The 17,484-nt window shown below is 41.6% G+C and overlaps 3 protein-coding genes across 3 annotated transcripts in view; 1 reads left to right on the top strand and 2 right to left on the bottom strand.

Annotated features, from left to right (window-relative positions):
* bub1bb (BUB1 mitotic checkpoint serine/threonine kinase Bb) overlaps positions 1–1,764 on the bottom strand; it is a 4,443-nt gene extending 2,679 nt beyond the window's left edge. Inside the window, exons 1-2 of the mRNA XM_008281414.1 lie at positions 1,678–1,764; positions 827–991 (exon numbers count right to left, since the gene is read on the bottom strand). Coding sequence (XP_008279636.1) covers positions 827–969 — 143 coding nt within the window. The 5' untranslated portion in view covers positions 970–991; positions 1,678–1,764. The remainder of the gene's footprint in view (positions 1–826; positions 992–1,677) is intronic.
* The window catches only part of zfyve19 (zinc finger, FYVE domain containing 19), a 14,545-nt gene extending 7,925 nt beyond the window's left edge, over positions 1–6,620 (top strand). The window contains exons 2-12 of the mRNA XM_008281415.1: positions 1,875–2,060; positions 2,149–2,270; positions 2,354–2,407; positions 2,493–2,659; positions 2,774–2,916; positions 3,117–3,225; positions 3,398–3,616; positions 3,779–3,855; positions 4,053–4,154; positions 4,249–4,412; positions 4,645–6,620. Coding sequence (XP_008279637.1) covers positions 2,007–2,060; positions 2,149–2,270; positions 2,354–2,407; positions 2,493–2,659; positions 2,774–2,916; positions 3,117–3,225; positions 3,398–3,616; positions 3,779–3,855; positions 4,053–4,154; positions 4,249–4,412; positions 4,645–4,723 — 1,290 coding nt within the window. The 5' untranslated portion in view covers positions 1,875–2,006 and the 3' untranslated portion in view covers positions 4,724–6,620. The remainder of the gene's footprint in view (positions 1–1,874; positions 2,061–2,148; positions 2,271–2,353; positions 2,408–2,492; positions 2,660–2,773; positions 2,917–3,116; positions 3,226–3,397; positions 3,617–3,778; positions 3,856–4,052; positions 4,155–4,248; positions 4,413–4,644) is intronic.
* ppp1r14d (protein phosphatase 1 regulatory inhibitor subunit 14D) lies at positions 6,367–14,654 on the bottom strand. Its single transcript, XM_008281416.1, has 4 exons — positions 14,228–14,654; positions 7,362–7,442; positions 6,998–7,030; positions 6,367–6,847 (listed from the first exon to the last, which is right to left on the bottom strand). The coding sequence occupies exons 1-4, from the start codon at positions 14,405–14,407 to the stop codon at positions 6,779–6,781; spliced, it is 363 nt and encodes a 120-aa protein (XP_008279638.1). The 5' UTR covers positions 14,408–14,654; the 3' UTR covers positions 6,367–6,778.
* Positions 14,655–17,484: the final 2,830 nt, after the last annotated feature.

Raw genomic sequence — 17,484 nt, 5'->3', positions numbered from 1 at the left:
ACTTCAGTAATATTTCAATTAATTGTTCAGTCTTATCAATGCCAAAACTGTAGGGAAAAGGTATGTAACTGTTTTTCTTTTTTCATACTACCCAATTGCATTGAATAAAGTCCTTTAAAACTCATCATCTCCATTTAAATGAAACATTTACATGTTTAAAATAAACCTTTCCTGCTTCAAAATTTGCTGAAATGCATCTCTAGACCTATGCCTCCTCTTGTATGCGTGGATTTATGAACAGACAAATTATTTGCCACCTCTGTCTCCGCCAACTATTCCACTGTTTGCCTGCAGCTCAAACATGTGTGCTGATAAACTGTAAAGCCACTCTATACTACACGCTAAGTTGTATTATTGGAAAATTCCTGCCATATATGTTTAAGCACATAACTGACTCTGAAGAAGAAGAGCAAAGGTTCACCTACAAATCAATGTATCAGAATACTAATGGATTTTGTGTATTGCTCTCTACAATGGTAATAACATAGCAGTAATAGATAACATGAGCCTATGGTTTGACTACATTATAAAACAGCTAATAACATGTCGCTAATTTTAGATTAGATAGCCCAACCTGCATGTTGACAATACATGTTCCTTAAGTTTGTTACGTATAAACTGTGGCTGAATCTGATCTGAATCCGTGTTTTTAACACCACCATCAATGTACTGCAGTTCCAAGGCGTGTATTCTCACATGCTCAGCAATGGCAATGATTATTTCATTCATGATATGTCTTCTAGCATTTTAAAAAACACCACAAGGCCATGTTAACAAGGTTAAAAATTTGTTTTTCCATCTGAGGGTGTCTTAAGGTCATTCATACTGTCTCTGTTGGTTGATCGCAGAGGTGGGTCCATCCTGTTGTTGACTAAGGGCTTGATGTAATGCGGATATGTCTCTGCCCCGTCTCAGTGGCTGGATGTTTTCTTTGCTTAGCTCCCACTCCACATCTCCTCCTTCTGCCATTGTGGAAATGAAAACTAGACTCCTGCAGACAGACATAAACAAAGAAACAGTTTAATTTTCAATGCACATTCTCTATAACTGCATCCTATTGCACTTTTCTGGAGAGTTTCATTCATGTAATAACAATTTATAAACTGTTTGTAATCCTGTCCTATCACGTTTTTCACTTCTTTGTGCATTAACTAAGGCCGTATAGCACCATGCACTCCCATACAGTAAAGGTTCTACGTGGCTTATAGTACTTTATTACACTGATGATCATTTTTATAACCATCTAGCTCTTACACTGGTGTTTAAGTGTGCAAACGGAAAAATAATGAGGTCATGGGAATCGTGTTATATAAGGACAACACTAGTAATAACACCAGGGTGTAAGCACGAGGACATGTCTCTGAATTGTACTCTAACATTATGTAATAACTATAGGAAATAAAGGAACAAATAATAAAGTCTTAGAAACAACTTATTGCTTGCTGTAACCATCATGTTAAACGTATGACTGGAGGATAACGGATGTTTCCAGTGTCTGAGCTGGTTTCTAACGTTAGGAGGGCATGACGTGGGGCGACAGCTAGCACGCTAGCTAGCTAGCATCGGCTTTAGCTCGCTCGACTTTGTCGTTGTTTGCAATATTAGCAAAACTCGCCCTTTATATTTGATCCTATATGAAATAAAGTTGGTAATCTATAAAATGTTCATTTTCCATACCGCGTTCACGACTGCTTTGTCCCTTTTCCAGAAAATCTCACGTCCACCGTTGTATCAGGAGAACTGTTGAACGGCTCTGTGTTTTGAACAAGAACCGCGAGACAATTTGGAGAGATCTGATTGGACGAATCAGAAACAGGAAGACGCAAAGTGACGCCGCACCGCGTCTTCCGGGTTGGTTCCTGTTTTGATTGTAGCAACCTGAGAATAGGTAGCTAGCTGCTTAATAAGTCTTCGCCGAGTGGATTTTTCTTAGATATTTAGCGGCGACAGCAATTTCAGTCAGACTGTAATTGCCTGTCTCATGACTCGGTGTGCCGCGTGTCGGTATGGACAATCGTTGTTATTGTTGTGCGTCAAAGTTTAGTCTCTTCAAGAAGGAGGTAAGGTTGTGCTGGCTAATATAACTCACGCAGATATGCAGTTTAAAGGGGAGAATACTGTGTGCTTTACGTTGTAATGTCCTCATAGTTGGGCTGTAAGAACTGCGGCCGCTCCTTCTGCTCCAGCTGTTTGACTTTCAGTGCTGTGGTGCCTCGCTGTGGCAACACCCAGCAGAAGGTCTGCAAGCAGTGCCATGGTAATCTGACTAGGTAATGCACAAACTATGCAAAAAATATTAGTGTAAAAAACCTGAAGATAATAAGCTTTAAAGCTGTCCTTTCCTCATTTTTAGTGGGGAGTCTCCAAACAATGCTGGGAGATGGTCCCCTCCTGAAAATTACAAAAAGTCAGTATGTAATCAAATTTGATAACAATGACGCATTTTTAATACAGCTGAGTCATAGTATCAAAACCTCATGTGCCCTTCATAGACGAGTAGCTGCACTCGAGGCCAAACAGCAGGGACAGTCGACACAGCCTGTTGTCCATGGAGGGAGTAGACACAGCAAAGCGGGCCATCTGCCAGCCAAAGGCCTGAGTAAAGAAGATCAGGCTATTGCTGAAAGACTCCAAAAGCTCAAAGAAGACACTACACCAAGTAATGGAATGAGATTTTGTGGCAGCCACTCTTTTGATTCAGTCTGACAAGTGCAGTAATAATTTCCTTTTCCTTTGCATGAAACCATTGTAAGATTTTCACCTCTTCCTTCAGAATCTATCCCCTCTGAGAAAGAGCTTGAGTCTCGTCTTGCTGCTCTAAAAGCTCCCAGTCAGCCAGTACCTTCTGCAGCAGAGATGGAGGACCGTCTAGCGGCTTTACGTGGTCAACCTCCACCATCTCAAGCTCCTCCACCTGTGAGCGAAGTCCTTTTCTATTCTACTCATACTGTAACTCCTGGGATGTTACAAACAAGTCCTTTCGTACTTGTTTCTAACATTCTAGGACTTACACTACTGCTCAATGAGAGCTTTAAGTATTTGATGTTATGGAGAAGGAACTGCATGATAAAGAATGCGCTGTAATTAATTACAAGTATATGTGCTTATCTATGCAGGTGCATCAACCTCCAGATCGCCGGACTCAGACTGAACAAGCCAATGATTTGATAAGTCAGATGACAGAGGAGGTTGCCATTGACAACCAGCAATCAAATCCTGAATGCAGTAAGATGTTCCTCGTATCACTGATTTCATCCATATTCAATCAGAACTATGATGCAGTCATTTTGAAGTCTTACACAGTCATAATATTTTTATCGTGAATGCATCCCGACACCAAAGTCAGCTGCTATACTGCAATCCTAAATACGCTGAAATCTCACCGTTCCCTCTGCAGGCGTAGATGGCTCTATGAATGACCTCAACAAGGGGGAGGGGGAAACATTAGATGAGAATTTAGAAGAGAACCAGGGTGCAGCCAAGCAACTGGAGGCTGAGAAAGCCCATTTGCTTGAGGAGGCCATGGAGGAGCTGAGGAAGGAGCGTCATTCACAGGACCAGATCCTCCACATGGCCAAGAGACTGGCGCAGCTGAAGGGGCAGGACCCAGACAAAGGTGCATAACATGCAGAGTTACTGGCACACCACTCTCTTTACCTTATCTGTTATCCATAGTCTTACAACAGAATGTCAGAGAACATGATAACGCCTTGCAGTACAAACACTGTGTTGTAATGCTTGTGTATCACAAACTGTCATTATTGTATCTCACCTTCAGTTACTGCGGAGGACTTCGAGCATCCTGACAGTGATGAGGAGACCGAGGAAGAAGCTGTGATGAGAGTGTTAAAACAGGTGTGGGCTTTAAGGCAAAGTACACCTTATGCTGTAATGATTTGGGCACAATTACTTTGCTATAGAGTCTGTATTACACTTTACCGACTAACTCAGGCAGGTCAGAGTGGCCACAAGGGGCTGCTATTTTTCCACGTTATGCATTTGTAATGTGAACTACAGACATGTTTTGAAGATAGTATTGATTTTGGTTCCAGCTCTCAGAAGAAGCTGCACTGGATGAGGCCAGTGGCTACAACATACCTTTAGAAACAAGTGGCCCAAAGAACACAGAGAAGAAAAAAGCTTCCAAGAAACCGGTACGAAACAACACTCAGAATACAAATTCCTAAATTCTTAAAACTGCTTGAGTGCATAACGTTTAAATGCTAACTCATCTCATGTGTTTTAAAGACCGCGGCTTCTGCACCCAAGAGCAGAGTTGTTCCAGCTGCTGTAGCACATCCGCCATCAGACAGCGATGACGAAGAGCTTCCATGGTGCTGCATCTGCAACCAAGACGCCACCCTTCGCTGTCACACCTGTGATGGAGACCTCTACTGCAACCGCTGCTTCAGGTAGTGTAACATACATGGGTTTTAATGAGCACAATAAGAATTCTGGGTCTCGACTCACGGCAGAGCCTTGCATGGAAATCTTCTTCTGGTGCCCAAGAAAGATGCCTGTGATTTGGAATTCATACCATGACCCAGATAAATTGTAGGCAGGCTGCTGCCATCCTGTTAAGCAGCATGAATATAAAGTATTTAGTTTGATGAATTATCAATCCACTCTCCATTATCTCCCCAGGGAAGGCCATGATAAATATGACAGGATGGAGCATCGCACCACCAACTACACTGCGCCAAAGAAGAAGAGGAAGACATGATAGTGAGACTTTGCCGCAGGTGTTTTGCCATATAAGGCTCTGGTCAGTCATCACTGTTAGACTTGTTCTTTAGCCTTAAGTGACCTGTTATTATTAATCAAAGAGCAACTCAGAACATTTCAACCCTACCCATTATCTAAAGCAAGCCAGACCCAATCATAATCCAATAATTATTAGTTTATCAATTTATTAACAGGAAGAGCAGCATCTGCTTTCTGTAATTGCTATGGCTGATCTATGAATTAACAGTATATACTAGGAAACAACTGGTGATGTTGCTAGCAGAGCACAGGGTAGGCAGTGACATAGACCTTATGTAAATGCAATACAATGTGTATAATAGGTACAACATAGCTTATTTTTGTGGAATGTATAAAAAAACAGAAGTAACATCTGCAGAGGCTGCTAGACCGTATTGTGATTTTAGCAAAACTGCACAGCTCCTGCACAGAAAAGTTTCAAACTGTCCAAATGAGTAAGAAGCATAAGGTTTTTTTTTAATGTCAGTTGTCCTACTTCCTAATGGCAACAAAGGCTCATTTTAAGTGCACTTTGCACTTGTCATCATTTGATCCGTTTTAGGTTTAACAACACGTACAGAAAGCAAACACATGATGAGCTCATCTGGGATGATGTACAATCCCAGACTACTGTCATCTCTGGACTGAAGAAGCACAGAGGAGTCAGTATAAAAGGATTACTGAGGGCTTTGTTTTCTTTTGGCAGCCACTGCAGTCACTCTTGTAATCTATGTTTGGCTGCAACTCTGTCCTTACGTGTAATTTCATTATAAATGAAGTAAAAGTGTTTGACATTATGTCACATCTTTGCGAGAACCCAGCACATCGTTTAGTTTTATTTTTTAACACTGATGCCTTTCTTTTTTATCAAAGATATCATTACTTGATGAAAATGTCTCAGCCTGGCAGGCTTTGTCAGACGCGTACTGACAGTATGGATGGCTTCTGTGTCAGAGAAGAGAAAAGAGTGGAAGTGGGAGAGAACCATACAAATTACTATAATGGAGCCCTCAACCAGGACCCCCTGTGTATGACAGAGAGAAGGCCAGAGTGCAGTTTCATCAGTGTGCATTACTGTCTAGCTAACTGCAGAGAAACCATAATTACACTCTCCTCCGGGGGCTGGCTCCATTAAGGTTGGTATGGAGGCAGTTACTGTGTTTGCCTTTTCTGGCCGTGTCGTACACGCACCGCAGACAGGAAATGGATGAGGATAATGGATGAATACTTAATGGAACATCCTGCTGCTGATTTCACTGTGTTTACTTCTAGACTTGACATGTCAACGTCTCCTTTGTTTCCTTTGTTTCACCGTGTTGAAAAATTTACACCCAGAAAACAGAACCTTTGCATTCTGGGAACGACGCGCCGACTGCCGCTCTATAGGAGAGTGTTAGAGTTGTCTCCAAGCAGTAGGACGTTATCGTCATTTGTGTTTTAGGGCAGTAATAAAGAGCAATTGTGGTGACAGGGTAGTTTAATGGGTACTGTAAAACCATGTGTGTAATGTACATGTCGATATTTATTTGTATATGTGAAATTTGATAATACCTGATGATACGTATTGGTTTATCATTTTGTTTTAAAATCCAATGTAACCATTTCCATAACTCATGAACCGCCTTGTTTTGAAAATGTTGAATTTTATTTCGACAACACTGTTATCTGAACAAAATATTTATGTACATAAATAGGCAACGGAAAATGTACAGTGTTACACAAAAAAAACAAAAAAACAGTCCGTCTGAGTAATAGTCAGTACAACTTTTATCACATGTACATTATTGGTATGCTAATGGGAGACAAAATGTTATAGCAGTCCATAAATTAAAATGAAATAATAATAATAATACTAATAAAAAAAATCCATTCAAAAATCGACTGCTCTGGTGTTGCTGACCCAGGACGGAGGCAGAGGGCAGGAGAAGATTCCTCCTGACATGTGAACCGCTCATACAGGCATCCGAATGGTATCGCGCGTGGGAGATGGGAAGATAAGAGGCTCCATTGTCTCGATTCTTAATGTGACCTATAATTATTTCTTCAAGGGACCTGACATTTTGCGTAAACCCTTTATCCTGTAGAGCAGCCCGTTGATAAAATCCTGTAGGGGAGATGGAGAAAATAGATTATTTGGTCTTTTATAAACTAGACAACACAGCCTACTTAACAAGTCTGTTTAGTTTTAGTGGATTAATATCTTCTTTTTATGCCAGTGTTTAGTTTCACATAAGTATTTTTTTTTTTGTCTCACCTCTTTTGGCTTGCCACATTCCTGCAACAACTCCTAACAAAGACAACAAACAGAAACAGGATCACTAGCAACATTTTCCACTGCACACATTGCAAAATCCATCAAGGGTCAAGTCCCTCTTAAGCTATTGCCCCACATAGCAAATAGTCATATATGTACAGAGGTGTCGATTAGAATTGTTAAAAATTCTTCGGCCTGACTTTTGGACTCCTGGAACTGGTTTGTTTGCACATTTGAGTGAACTAGCGTCACGAGGCAAGCCAACACGGTTAAATTAAACAAACAGCTGGAGACTGAAGTTTTGCATTTTGAAATGTGAATCAAATTTGAATTGTATTAAGCTTCTTCTACTACACAATCTTACCTGCAGCCGGGTTCTCTGCCCTTCATCTGGCAGCTCCAGGAGCTCGTCTATGTCGATTTCTAACTCTGGGATCTCCTCCTCCTGCGAGAGCAGAGACAAACACAAGTTAAAGACGGTATTCCTTTATTACTATATTGCCTTTGCTTGCATGTGACGAATGCTCTTGCGACATCCGCTGTATAATGTGGGCTTGGTGCCATGCTTTATTCACATTGGTAAGAATGTCCACACCGCTGAGCACAGTCATTCAGAAGGAAGAGAAGGAATTCGAGATGTGATGCAACATGACAAGGATTTCTCCAGCTTTAAGAGCTTAAACTCTAAAACTGGGAAGTTTTCAAACATTTTCTCCCTGCTTTTGTTAGCAGCCAGTCATCTCAGTTAGAAGTGATGGTTGAGTTTAGAAATTGAGAAAAAAAACTACTTCTCATATTTCTCAGCTGTAGAGCGCTGAGGCATGAAGGCTGTAGGAGGCTAAAACTTGCCACGTGCCACCATCAGATTTCATGGGTGGTTTACCAAGCTGGCGTTTAGCTCAGCCATTACCGAGAGATCAGTTCCAGCTTAAATATTTTCTAAAGAATATATTAATCTTAGATGGCTTTTACACACATGGGGTACGTATCTGAAATATCATACAAACCCGGCATTAACTGCAACAGAGCGACCTGCGTGTTTTCTAAATCCATACAAACCTCTTTTCCTAAAATGTTAGCCTTAACTAAGCAAGAGCTGGCAGCGCATTTAAAGATTACTGCCAGAGATTAATGTGGCAGAGTCTCCACTTATCAAAAGCAAATATAGCGAAGTAATCAATTCATATCACAGGCTCTTAATACCTTTCAGCTACACTTTTCAGCGGGGGTGGAATGAGGAGTGCTCACTGGAGCAGTCCTGAACACTAAGATATCCGGAGTCAGCAGGTGTACGCTCACATTTGACAAGTGTGGCCTCTTTTTAGGAGGAATATTTTCCGGTTGGGGAGTTTTCATGGCTGCAGAGGATGGGGCTCGCGCCGCTTCCTAGATGAGGAGAGAGCTAATCAATGTGGAAGTGCTGAGTGGCGGATTAGATGGGCCCACCTTCACAGTCCCCTGTGCCCCCTCTAATTGATACATGCTGCCAGTTTGGACCCTGTGTGATTCTGCTGATGTCTGCAGGATAAATGCAGGGCTGATCCCTTGTTTTTTTTATTTTATTTTTTATTTTTTTTCTTTGGCTCATGCTGTACTTTTCCGTGCTGTTCGGGCTTTTGCTTTACCAGCTCTGCTGTGTTAAGCTGTGGATGTTTTTAGTGTTTGTTTTGTGCTTGACTGGGTTAATCCAAGTAATTGTGAACGTCCATGAAATAGTGTGGATTCTGTGTTTTATGCTTCTTCTTCATGTAGAGCATATGTAGGCTTTGTTTTTGCAGTAAAACATCTATTTTCTACACAACGCTTTATCCTCTGTACGGGGCTGGAGCTCGACTTAGGGTGAAGGCAGGGTACTTCCTGGACAGGTCACAGTAAAACTTTGTTCTCCTAATCATGTACAACTTGTTGGTTAGATTTCACTGCCCAAAAAAGCACTCCAACATTCAACCAGGACTCACAGAGGTATACAGTAGTAAATCTGAGTGGCTATTTTAAAAGGTAACTGGCATTTTTGTTGCTGAATTACTACAGGTCACTAATTAAAGGAAAAACTTCAACCCTTGATCGCTACTTTGAGGAATTCTGGTGGCTCTGGTAATCTGTGAGGGGCCTTTTTACTCGCATGGCTTGGAAGGGTCACTGCAAATCAATACAAAGTTGTTCCAGGTGATCAGCTTTATACTATTTCTGTCCTGATGGAAACGATTTCTTTCAGGGTTACGTAGGACGCAAGGGGTTACCGATTGGTTTGATCAGACTGAAAATGATGTGAATCCTATCCTATGGCCTTCACAGTCACCTGATCTCAACCCGGTCAAACACCAACAGGACATTTAAATCAACTTGTTAAACAGTGCTCTCCATCTCCATCTTCAAAACACCAAATGAAGGAATATCTTTTGGAAGAATGGTGTCCATCGCTCTAGTAGAATTCAAAAGACTTGGAGAAACAATGCCAAAAGACTTTTGTGTCGGGGCGCCGCTATAGCTCACCTGGTTGAGCTGGCGTCCCATGTGCAGGACTACAGTCCCAATGTGGAGGTCATGAGTTTGATTCCCGCTCATGGCCCTTTCCCACATGTCCTCCCCCCATTCTTCTCCCCTATTTTCCTGTCTCTCTCTCTGACTAAATCTATCCAAAAAAGGCACAAAGGCTAAAAAAGACTTCTGTGTTGGTTTTTTCCTCTATATAATCAACGTGCCCTCTTATTATCACACTATATATTAATAACTGCTGAAATTTTCTCTGATATAGCTGCTGTGGATTCATTCAGCTTTGGAGAGTTTTTATCTTCTCAGCTAGGATTGCTAAGTGGCTCCACTATAATTGTATATGTTCAAAAAGTAAAGAACAAGTGTGAAAATGAAACCGAGAGCTGTGAGTATTAAACAGGACTCTTTCATTTATACTGCTCCTAAACCTCCCCTGCCTGCCTCTGGAAGCACCGCTGAATATCAATGAGAGACATTTTCGCCGAGCTGAGAGGAACACGGGCATTTACCACGAAGGAGTACGACGTGAACCTTTCCACTTACTTGTCAGTATTTCATGTTGCACTCAGTCAGTTTTTTAGTTTGTTGAGAGTTACCCTCATTGTCAGAAGAATATAGCCTTTTAATGAGGCCTCTGGGCAGAAACATCTCAGCAGGACTTTTTGAAGTTATAGCAACAGACTGGAGCTAAAATGAATGTTGGCACTAATACAGGAATTCATTAATATCAAAGCGGTTCTCAGAGAATTGCAGTTTCACACGGCGGTACAGAAAAAGTCCAAACAAGTAGCTCAGATAAGATGAGCGCTGCTGGAATTTAAAACTGAGACGTCCATTCGTGCATCTCTGCTTGAGAAAATTTGACCAACACATTTTTCATAAGACACCTTTTATATGCGTAAATATTGTTTAGCGTGTTGGTCAATTTGTTATCGGTCAGTTTCACCAAGAGAGGATGTCTGAGCTAGTGAGATAATTGTGAAATTGAGTATTGATATCCATGGCCCCAGGTGAACGATTCCTAATGATTTAGTTGACCCCTGACCTATCGTCTAGAGCAACCCTCAGGCCGAAATGTATCCTTGACCTTTTTTCGGTACATTGAAAATCAGATTAAACGGCTGGTTTTCCTTTAAAAATGTTTCATTTTGGGCCACCATTTAGCTCACCTGGTTGAGCGGGCGACCCATGTACAGGGGCTATAGTCCCCGATGCAGCGGCCATGGCTTTGAATCCCGCTCATGGCCCTTTGCTGCAACTCCTTCCCCCATTCTGTTCCCCACTTTCCTGCCTCTCTCTCAACTGTCCTATCCAATAAAGGCAAAAAGACCAAAACAATAACTTTAAAAATGTTAAAATTTTATTTACAAAATTCTTTGTTGTACACTAATGTCATCAACTTTTTACACAAGGCAGCTAAGAGGTTTAAGCCAACACCAAAGGAAAATCATCAGCGTCAAAATGCTGAGAATTTAAAACTGCAAAAAAACCCCAAAACAGTTAAATATGGTTTTGTTTTCTCAGGCACAATAGAAATTTTGTTTACCAATTGTTCAGAAATAACAAGAAAATGCCTGGAATTCTCTCAAATAAGGCACTAGACATGGATCCATCATGTTTACTGTTGTGAGTATTACCTCTGAAAGCCCCTCCTGAGCCTGGAAAAACCCCACATGTTGCCCTGAGCCTTGCTATTCATCATCCTCTACAAGGAAAACTTAAATCTGGTGATTTAGTAACCTGTTGTGTCATGTCATGTAGGCGAGGTCAAACTTTTTGAAACCCCCGGTAGCAGCAGGCCTTACGCAAGACTGGTTTGTTGTTTTGTGGGTATAAGCGACTAACAACTTTCTAACAGGTTTAGTTAAACTTTCTGTACTTTCCCAACATATTAAATGCTTCACTGGCCTGTCGTCCTAGAAAATATTCAAACTAAACATTAACATCAAACAGACTGCAGTTCATTTGGCCACACTGTGTGTTTTGATATTAAAAGGAAGCCGTGCCCAGGAAAACGTGTCTGTTCCGAGATGCCGGCGCGTGTTGAGCTTATCAGAGCATTCCCTTTTCCTGTCAGAGGCACGAGCTGTCCACATATCAAAATATTCATGAACTGCTCTGAGTGAGTCATAGGAAGATAAACAAAGTTCCAAAGTTCATCTAATTACATAAAAGCAAGGTAAATCCTGAGTAAGGGTTTGATGAAGTGATGGGATTATTCTGAGTCTACATTAAGTCTTGAACAAATTAGCCTTTTGTCAGTGAAAAATCTAACATTGTCCTATAATCTGCTTATTTCAGTGAATCAGGCGTTCAGTGGAAACACCTACTAGGCAGCACAGAAACAGAGGCCCGGGGCTACAGGCCGAGAAGATGCTCGTGATTTTCTCGCCTGTGTGAGAACTGTTTTTCACACTTTTTATTAGTTTACCGTCTTTCGAAAAGGTGTGAAGTCCGCAACGAAGGCGGCCACTCCAGACTGAGGCAGCACCAGTATGAATTAGAGATGTGGCTAAATAATTCAGACGGTGACACAGGGGGACTGACGGTAAATGCTTCCACGCGGAAGACTCGGAGAACCAACAGAGTAACCTTCCCCCGGGCCCATGCAAAATTCATTACACTGGCCAGTGCACATGGACGAACCACAGCTAAGTCCACACAAGTAGCTAATGCAAATATCCAGTGTATCCCAGCTGGGAAGCCGAGCCTTCATTTTCATATGGAAAGAACATAAACTACTTGTAGGAAACTTCCAAAGAGGAGAAGCAGAAGTTAAAGCACAACAGGTTTAATCGTGATTCAAACGAAGAACTGAGTGGTGTTATCACAGTGTTTTGTCACCTCATGAATCATACTGAGGCTTTATTCTTCAGCGAGCTGGGAAACATCCACTATCTCTGCTCTACATGTGCTTCACATCTATACTCATGTTAGATTACGTCGGAGCCAGAACATGAAAGGCAAAGTACAGCAAATGCGAAATAATTATATGTTTCTGGGACGAGATCAAAAGCGTAGACAGAGAACGACTTCAGATCTGGTTTTGTTTTCCGCATGTCCTGGTTTCCACTAATGTGATTTATTCCACCCTCAGCCTCGCTAGCATATTACCATATATTACCACAGGGAAGGAGGCTAGGGTGCAAATGGAATAAAGCTCATAAGAGAAGTATTGTGATACGGAAAATATTTAAACAATATTGAAAATCCCCAGCGCCCTGCTGTGACTAAAATGTTTTTACATTAAACCTGGCAGGCTTAACCCTGAATATCCACGGATCTAGATTAGGAGATGTTAGCTGCTTATCGCCACATTTACTCCAAAGAACTTTCAGGTCAGCCAGCCAGATGGATGGATGTGCATGCTTGCTCACTTTCTGCAGCATTAGTGTATACCATATGCAAAGGGCTCCTCTGCAGTGTAAGGGGATGCCAGGCGGAGATGTGGCTCTGCGCCACGTACAGCCGAGGGTCTCTGTGTGGTTCAGGAATTAAATGAGAAACACTTTGTCTCTGCCTTCTCCGGCATGAAACGGAGGCGGCGTTGTCATCTGATCTGCATCGTCATTAGGAAGCTCATGCTCCTTAACAGACACCCCTAATTCCACTCTGCTCATGCTGCCTCATGTGGGCGATGAGACATCTGTTGCCATGGTTCCCCCTCGGAGAATGCCAAGCAAATCAATATGGAGCCTCTGACATAATTGGATTGTATCCCACGGTACAGGAGTGGAGTTATGAAGGTTGTGTTGTTGTTGTTGTGTGTGTAAGCTGACTGATGTCTCGCTCTAATCCCCGGCACATATTCAAATGTAACCGTCTATATAAACATTAATCACACCGTGCATACATATTTCAGCGCTATAACTCTTTTAATACCTCAACACGAGCCCCATGTTAAGTATAAATCTTAAAGCATTAAAAAAATATATCTTTCCCTGCTTTATGTTAATTCATGCATTGCTGTATGCTCTCAGAACATCATCATTAATCCTCCTCTCATACATAGGGTCATCTGTGTGGTTTCTAGCATGCTTAGTAAATGAGTGTGTGAATCTGTCTATAAACTAACAGGATACACACACAGACACTAAAATGATGACACAATGTCCTGGATGCCACCATTATGGCAGGACATAAAAACATTTATTTAGTGCATTTAAAAATTAAAATATCCTCTCTACTCCTGTCCTTACCTTCTATTATTATTACATTTTCTAGCATTTCTGTTATAATTTATAATCAAGTCACAGTACAAATTGTTCTGTTTCTCCATATTGTTTACTTCAATTGTCACTAGAATCTATAACACAGTCTCAAACCATCATCTAAATGCCTAAATTGTTAATGCAGCCATATGGCAGTAACATATGCTTAAAGCCATCGAGGTGTTCTATTAAGGCTGCAGCATGCTTGCAAATGCTTCCTAGTGACACATCAGACATCTGCAAAAATAATCACATCACCATCGTAGAACACCCCACAGCTGACACCGCAGTCAGGTTGATGACACATGAGGACTCCTGTGCCAAAAACATTGCAGCCATGAAGCACAGCAGTCTTGCCTCCCACCCACTCCCCTTATTTAGGTTGCTGTAATCCCTCATACATGATGGATAGCCCACCGCAAGCACCTACGAGCAGTTTAGTGCCTCCCTCACCTCCTGTTCAGGCAACAGTGTACATCTAAGTGTGTGTGTGTGTGTGTGTGTGCGCGAGCCTTCCCTCTCCTACCTCGCAGTCAAACAGCAGGTGCAGCTGCCCGTCGATCCACTCCTCGATATCCAGCCTCCTCTGCAGGTCCTTGCGGTTGTATTTGACTGTCAGCTTGCCCAGCTTTCGGTGCGCCGGCTCCTCCGTTTTGTCCGCTGCCTGGAACATCACCCTGGACTGGGTGCTGGGCTCTGACGCCATGGCTGCCACGGCCTCGGGAGAACCGTGGAAACACACCGAGCTGTCTCACACACACACAGACAGACAGACAGACAGACAGACCCACAGGCTGTGACACGTTCGTCCTGCACACGCCGACTCCCTCTGTCTCTATCTGTGCTTCTGCTTTTTTCCAGTGGGCTGCTGTTCCCACGCGTATCTCCTGTTATCTTGTTGAGTGTTTCGTGCTCTCCCTCTCTTTAATGCTGGCTCTGGTTCCCTTGCCTGTCCTCTCTCCCTCTCTCTCTCTCTCTCTCTCTGTAAAGCTCACTGTCTTGCTCTCCTTCCCTCCTCCTCTTGCAACACCCACTGGCTGCACTATCAGGAGGATGGTAATGAGATATGGCTCTCTCTCTCTCTCTCTCTGTGTGTGCATGCATCTGTATGTGTGTGTGTGTGTGTGTGTGTGCACATGCACTTCTCAGGGTGTGTGTTTGCTTTTTGCTCTCTTTGCTCCGTCTTATAGCAGGTGGGGGAGCATAGGTCAATTACAGCAATAAAAAGTGGAGAAGGCAGTCAACATACGATTATTACTCTGGCTAACAGCGCGTACAACATTCCATCTGACAACAGGAAATATGTTGGAAAAACACATTTGCACTTTTGTTTTTTCCTCTCTAATTATTGCACATCATCATATATACACACATGCCGGCACGCTGCCACGTTTTATTCCTCCCGGTAGAAGCATCCAAAGTATTTATCTGCTCAAGATGTCAAAAGCGTTTGACACACTAAGGGCTCTTGTGTTCACAAACACTTCCAACAATAGTTGGGTCCCCCTGACAGGTGAGCCAGGGTTCCTCTACTGTGATAGCTGCCTTTGTCCTTTATAGCAGGCATTATCAGGTGTACGTTTAATAAGCCTTGAAGTCCAATTGGCATCCTCAGTTACGTGTCCATAAATAACTAATGAACAGAAGAGAAGTATTTATCGCTGTTTGGAAGTCAAACGTCAGATAAAAATCCTGAAACCATCAATGTTTGCGAAGTCAAATATCAACAGCAGCGCATATCCCAAAGGTCAAAAATTCACGGCGTTAGCTGCCGGTGCCAAATTATTACAGGTGAGACAACAGAGACAACAGGCTGCAGAGTTTCCACAGATCCTATTACGATATGAATAATGGGGTTCAGTTTTTTGTTTTGGCAGCGACTATCCATCAGCCATAGCTGCGCGTGTTCACCCACTGATGCACCGTCTGTTACAAACACTGAATTATTGAGGGCCTCTAGCAGCTCACCTTTCCAGGCAAACAAATTCATTCATCCCGTCTTATGCTACTTGGTTCTGCACCGTCGGCTGGTCTAAAAAAAAAAGGGGGGCACTGGAGGCCGGTGTTAGGCCTTCTCACCTCGGACCCGGCCAGGTGACTCATGCTAGGGAGGATAAAAGGAAAGCAGAGGCAGCAACATGAGCTTGATCATGAAGATACCGGCTCCAACTGTCAACAGCAGTGGAGTTACTCCCTTTTGTTTTTCCAATTATCCTCTGACTAAGTGGATTCAGTATACAAGTCTAAACCGTCATCATCATCTGCATGTTATAATTTGAGTGACCACTTCCTGCTTCCTTCTCAACAGCTGTTGACAGGTACATGTGTGGCTTCATGACTCATCACATTCCGCCTGTAACGCTGTGAGTCAGTGTGTTCATCAGCTCAGTATCACTACAATTATGAAAAGAGGATTTGGGTATCTGTGAATTTTTAGGTCAACACATGTTAATGGTTACGCTATACTTTTGGAAGAATTAGCTAAAAAGCACAATGCTTAAAGAAATAAACAGAAACTGTTCACCGTCTGCTCAGCTGTTGGTGGGATCGTACTGCCACCTTCTGGACTAATGCGTGTACACCTGAAAAAGTGAGAGCACATAGCTGTCAAAATACATGAACATATATAAGAAATGTAATTCGAGTGTCATATCTGCCTGCACTGTTCCAACTTATATATATATAACTTCATTTACACATGAATTCAATAATAGTGATTCAGTTTGTTCTTTGTTATGTACCTCTATGCTGTTAGTTTTACATTTATTATTGTATTTTGATGTTGTCATCCTACAACAAAAAGCATTTTGGACTACAAAAATCCCTACCATTATTTTTAAAACATGTCATTTTTATTACATATAGAAATCTTTATCCCATATTAGAATATCCAAGAAAAAAAACTTTTGGTTTGATGTTCCAACAAGACAATGACCCCAAACACAAATCAAAAGTGGTAAAGAAATGGCTAAATCAGGCTAGAATTAGGTTTTTAGACCTGGTCTGCCTGAAGTCCTAACTTAAACCTCATCAAGAACATGTCTAAAACCTTAATTCTAGTCTGATTTAGCCGTTTCCTTACCAATTTTGATGTGTGCTTGGGGCCAAGACAACAAATTTAGTTTAATTGTGCAAATTCTGTTGAGAAAGAGCAGTCAAACATACAACAAGAAAATGTAGCAAAGATGTTCATTTTGTCCTCAAAGTACAAGTAGACTTAAAAATTTCTTTGTAATAGGACAATGGTATGAAGTTGTTAGCTGTACCTCGCTGAAACATGTCAAGGTACAGCTAACAACTTCATACCATTGTCCTATTACAAAGAAATTCTTAAGTCTACTAATACAACAGGAAACTTGCCAGAAGCTTGTGGGTGGCAACCAAAAGTGCCGAGTTGAGGTGAAAATGACCAAGTGGACATTTAACCAAATAATAGTATTGCTGTATGTATATTTTTGACCCAGCAGATTCTGTCATATTCCCAGAACATCTATATTAACCTCTTAAGACCTGGCATCCATGTGTGGACATCACATTTTGAGTTATATTACCACAGTAGTTAATTTTTTGGTATTTTTTATTATTGTTATTTATATATATATATATATATATATATTATATTGTTTAGATATTTTTAAATATATTTTTATTTTCTTTATATTTTTTATTCTCTTGCTATTTCATCAGATCAAATATCAAAGAGTAATAAAAAATGCACATCAAACAAGAGCTCGGGTCTTAAGAGGTCAAATCTATGAAAGAACAACAAAGCATCACTGTTTT

This window comes from Stegastes partitus, unplaced genomic scaffold (assembly GCF_000690725.1).
Source record: "Stegastes partitus isolate 25-593 unplaced genomic scaffold, Stegastes_partitus-1.0.2 Scaffold233, whole genome shotgun sequence".
Lineage (NCBI taxonomy): Eukaryota > Metazoa > Chordata > Actinopteri > Pomacentridae > Stegastes > Stegastes partitus.
This window is presented reverse-complemented; position numbering and strand designations above follow the sequence as displayed.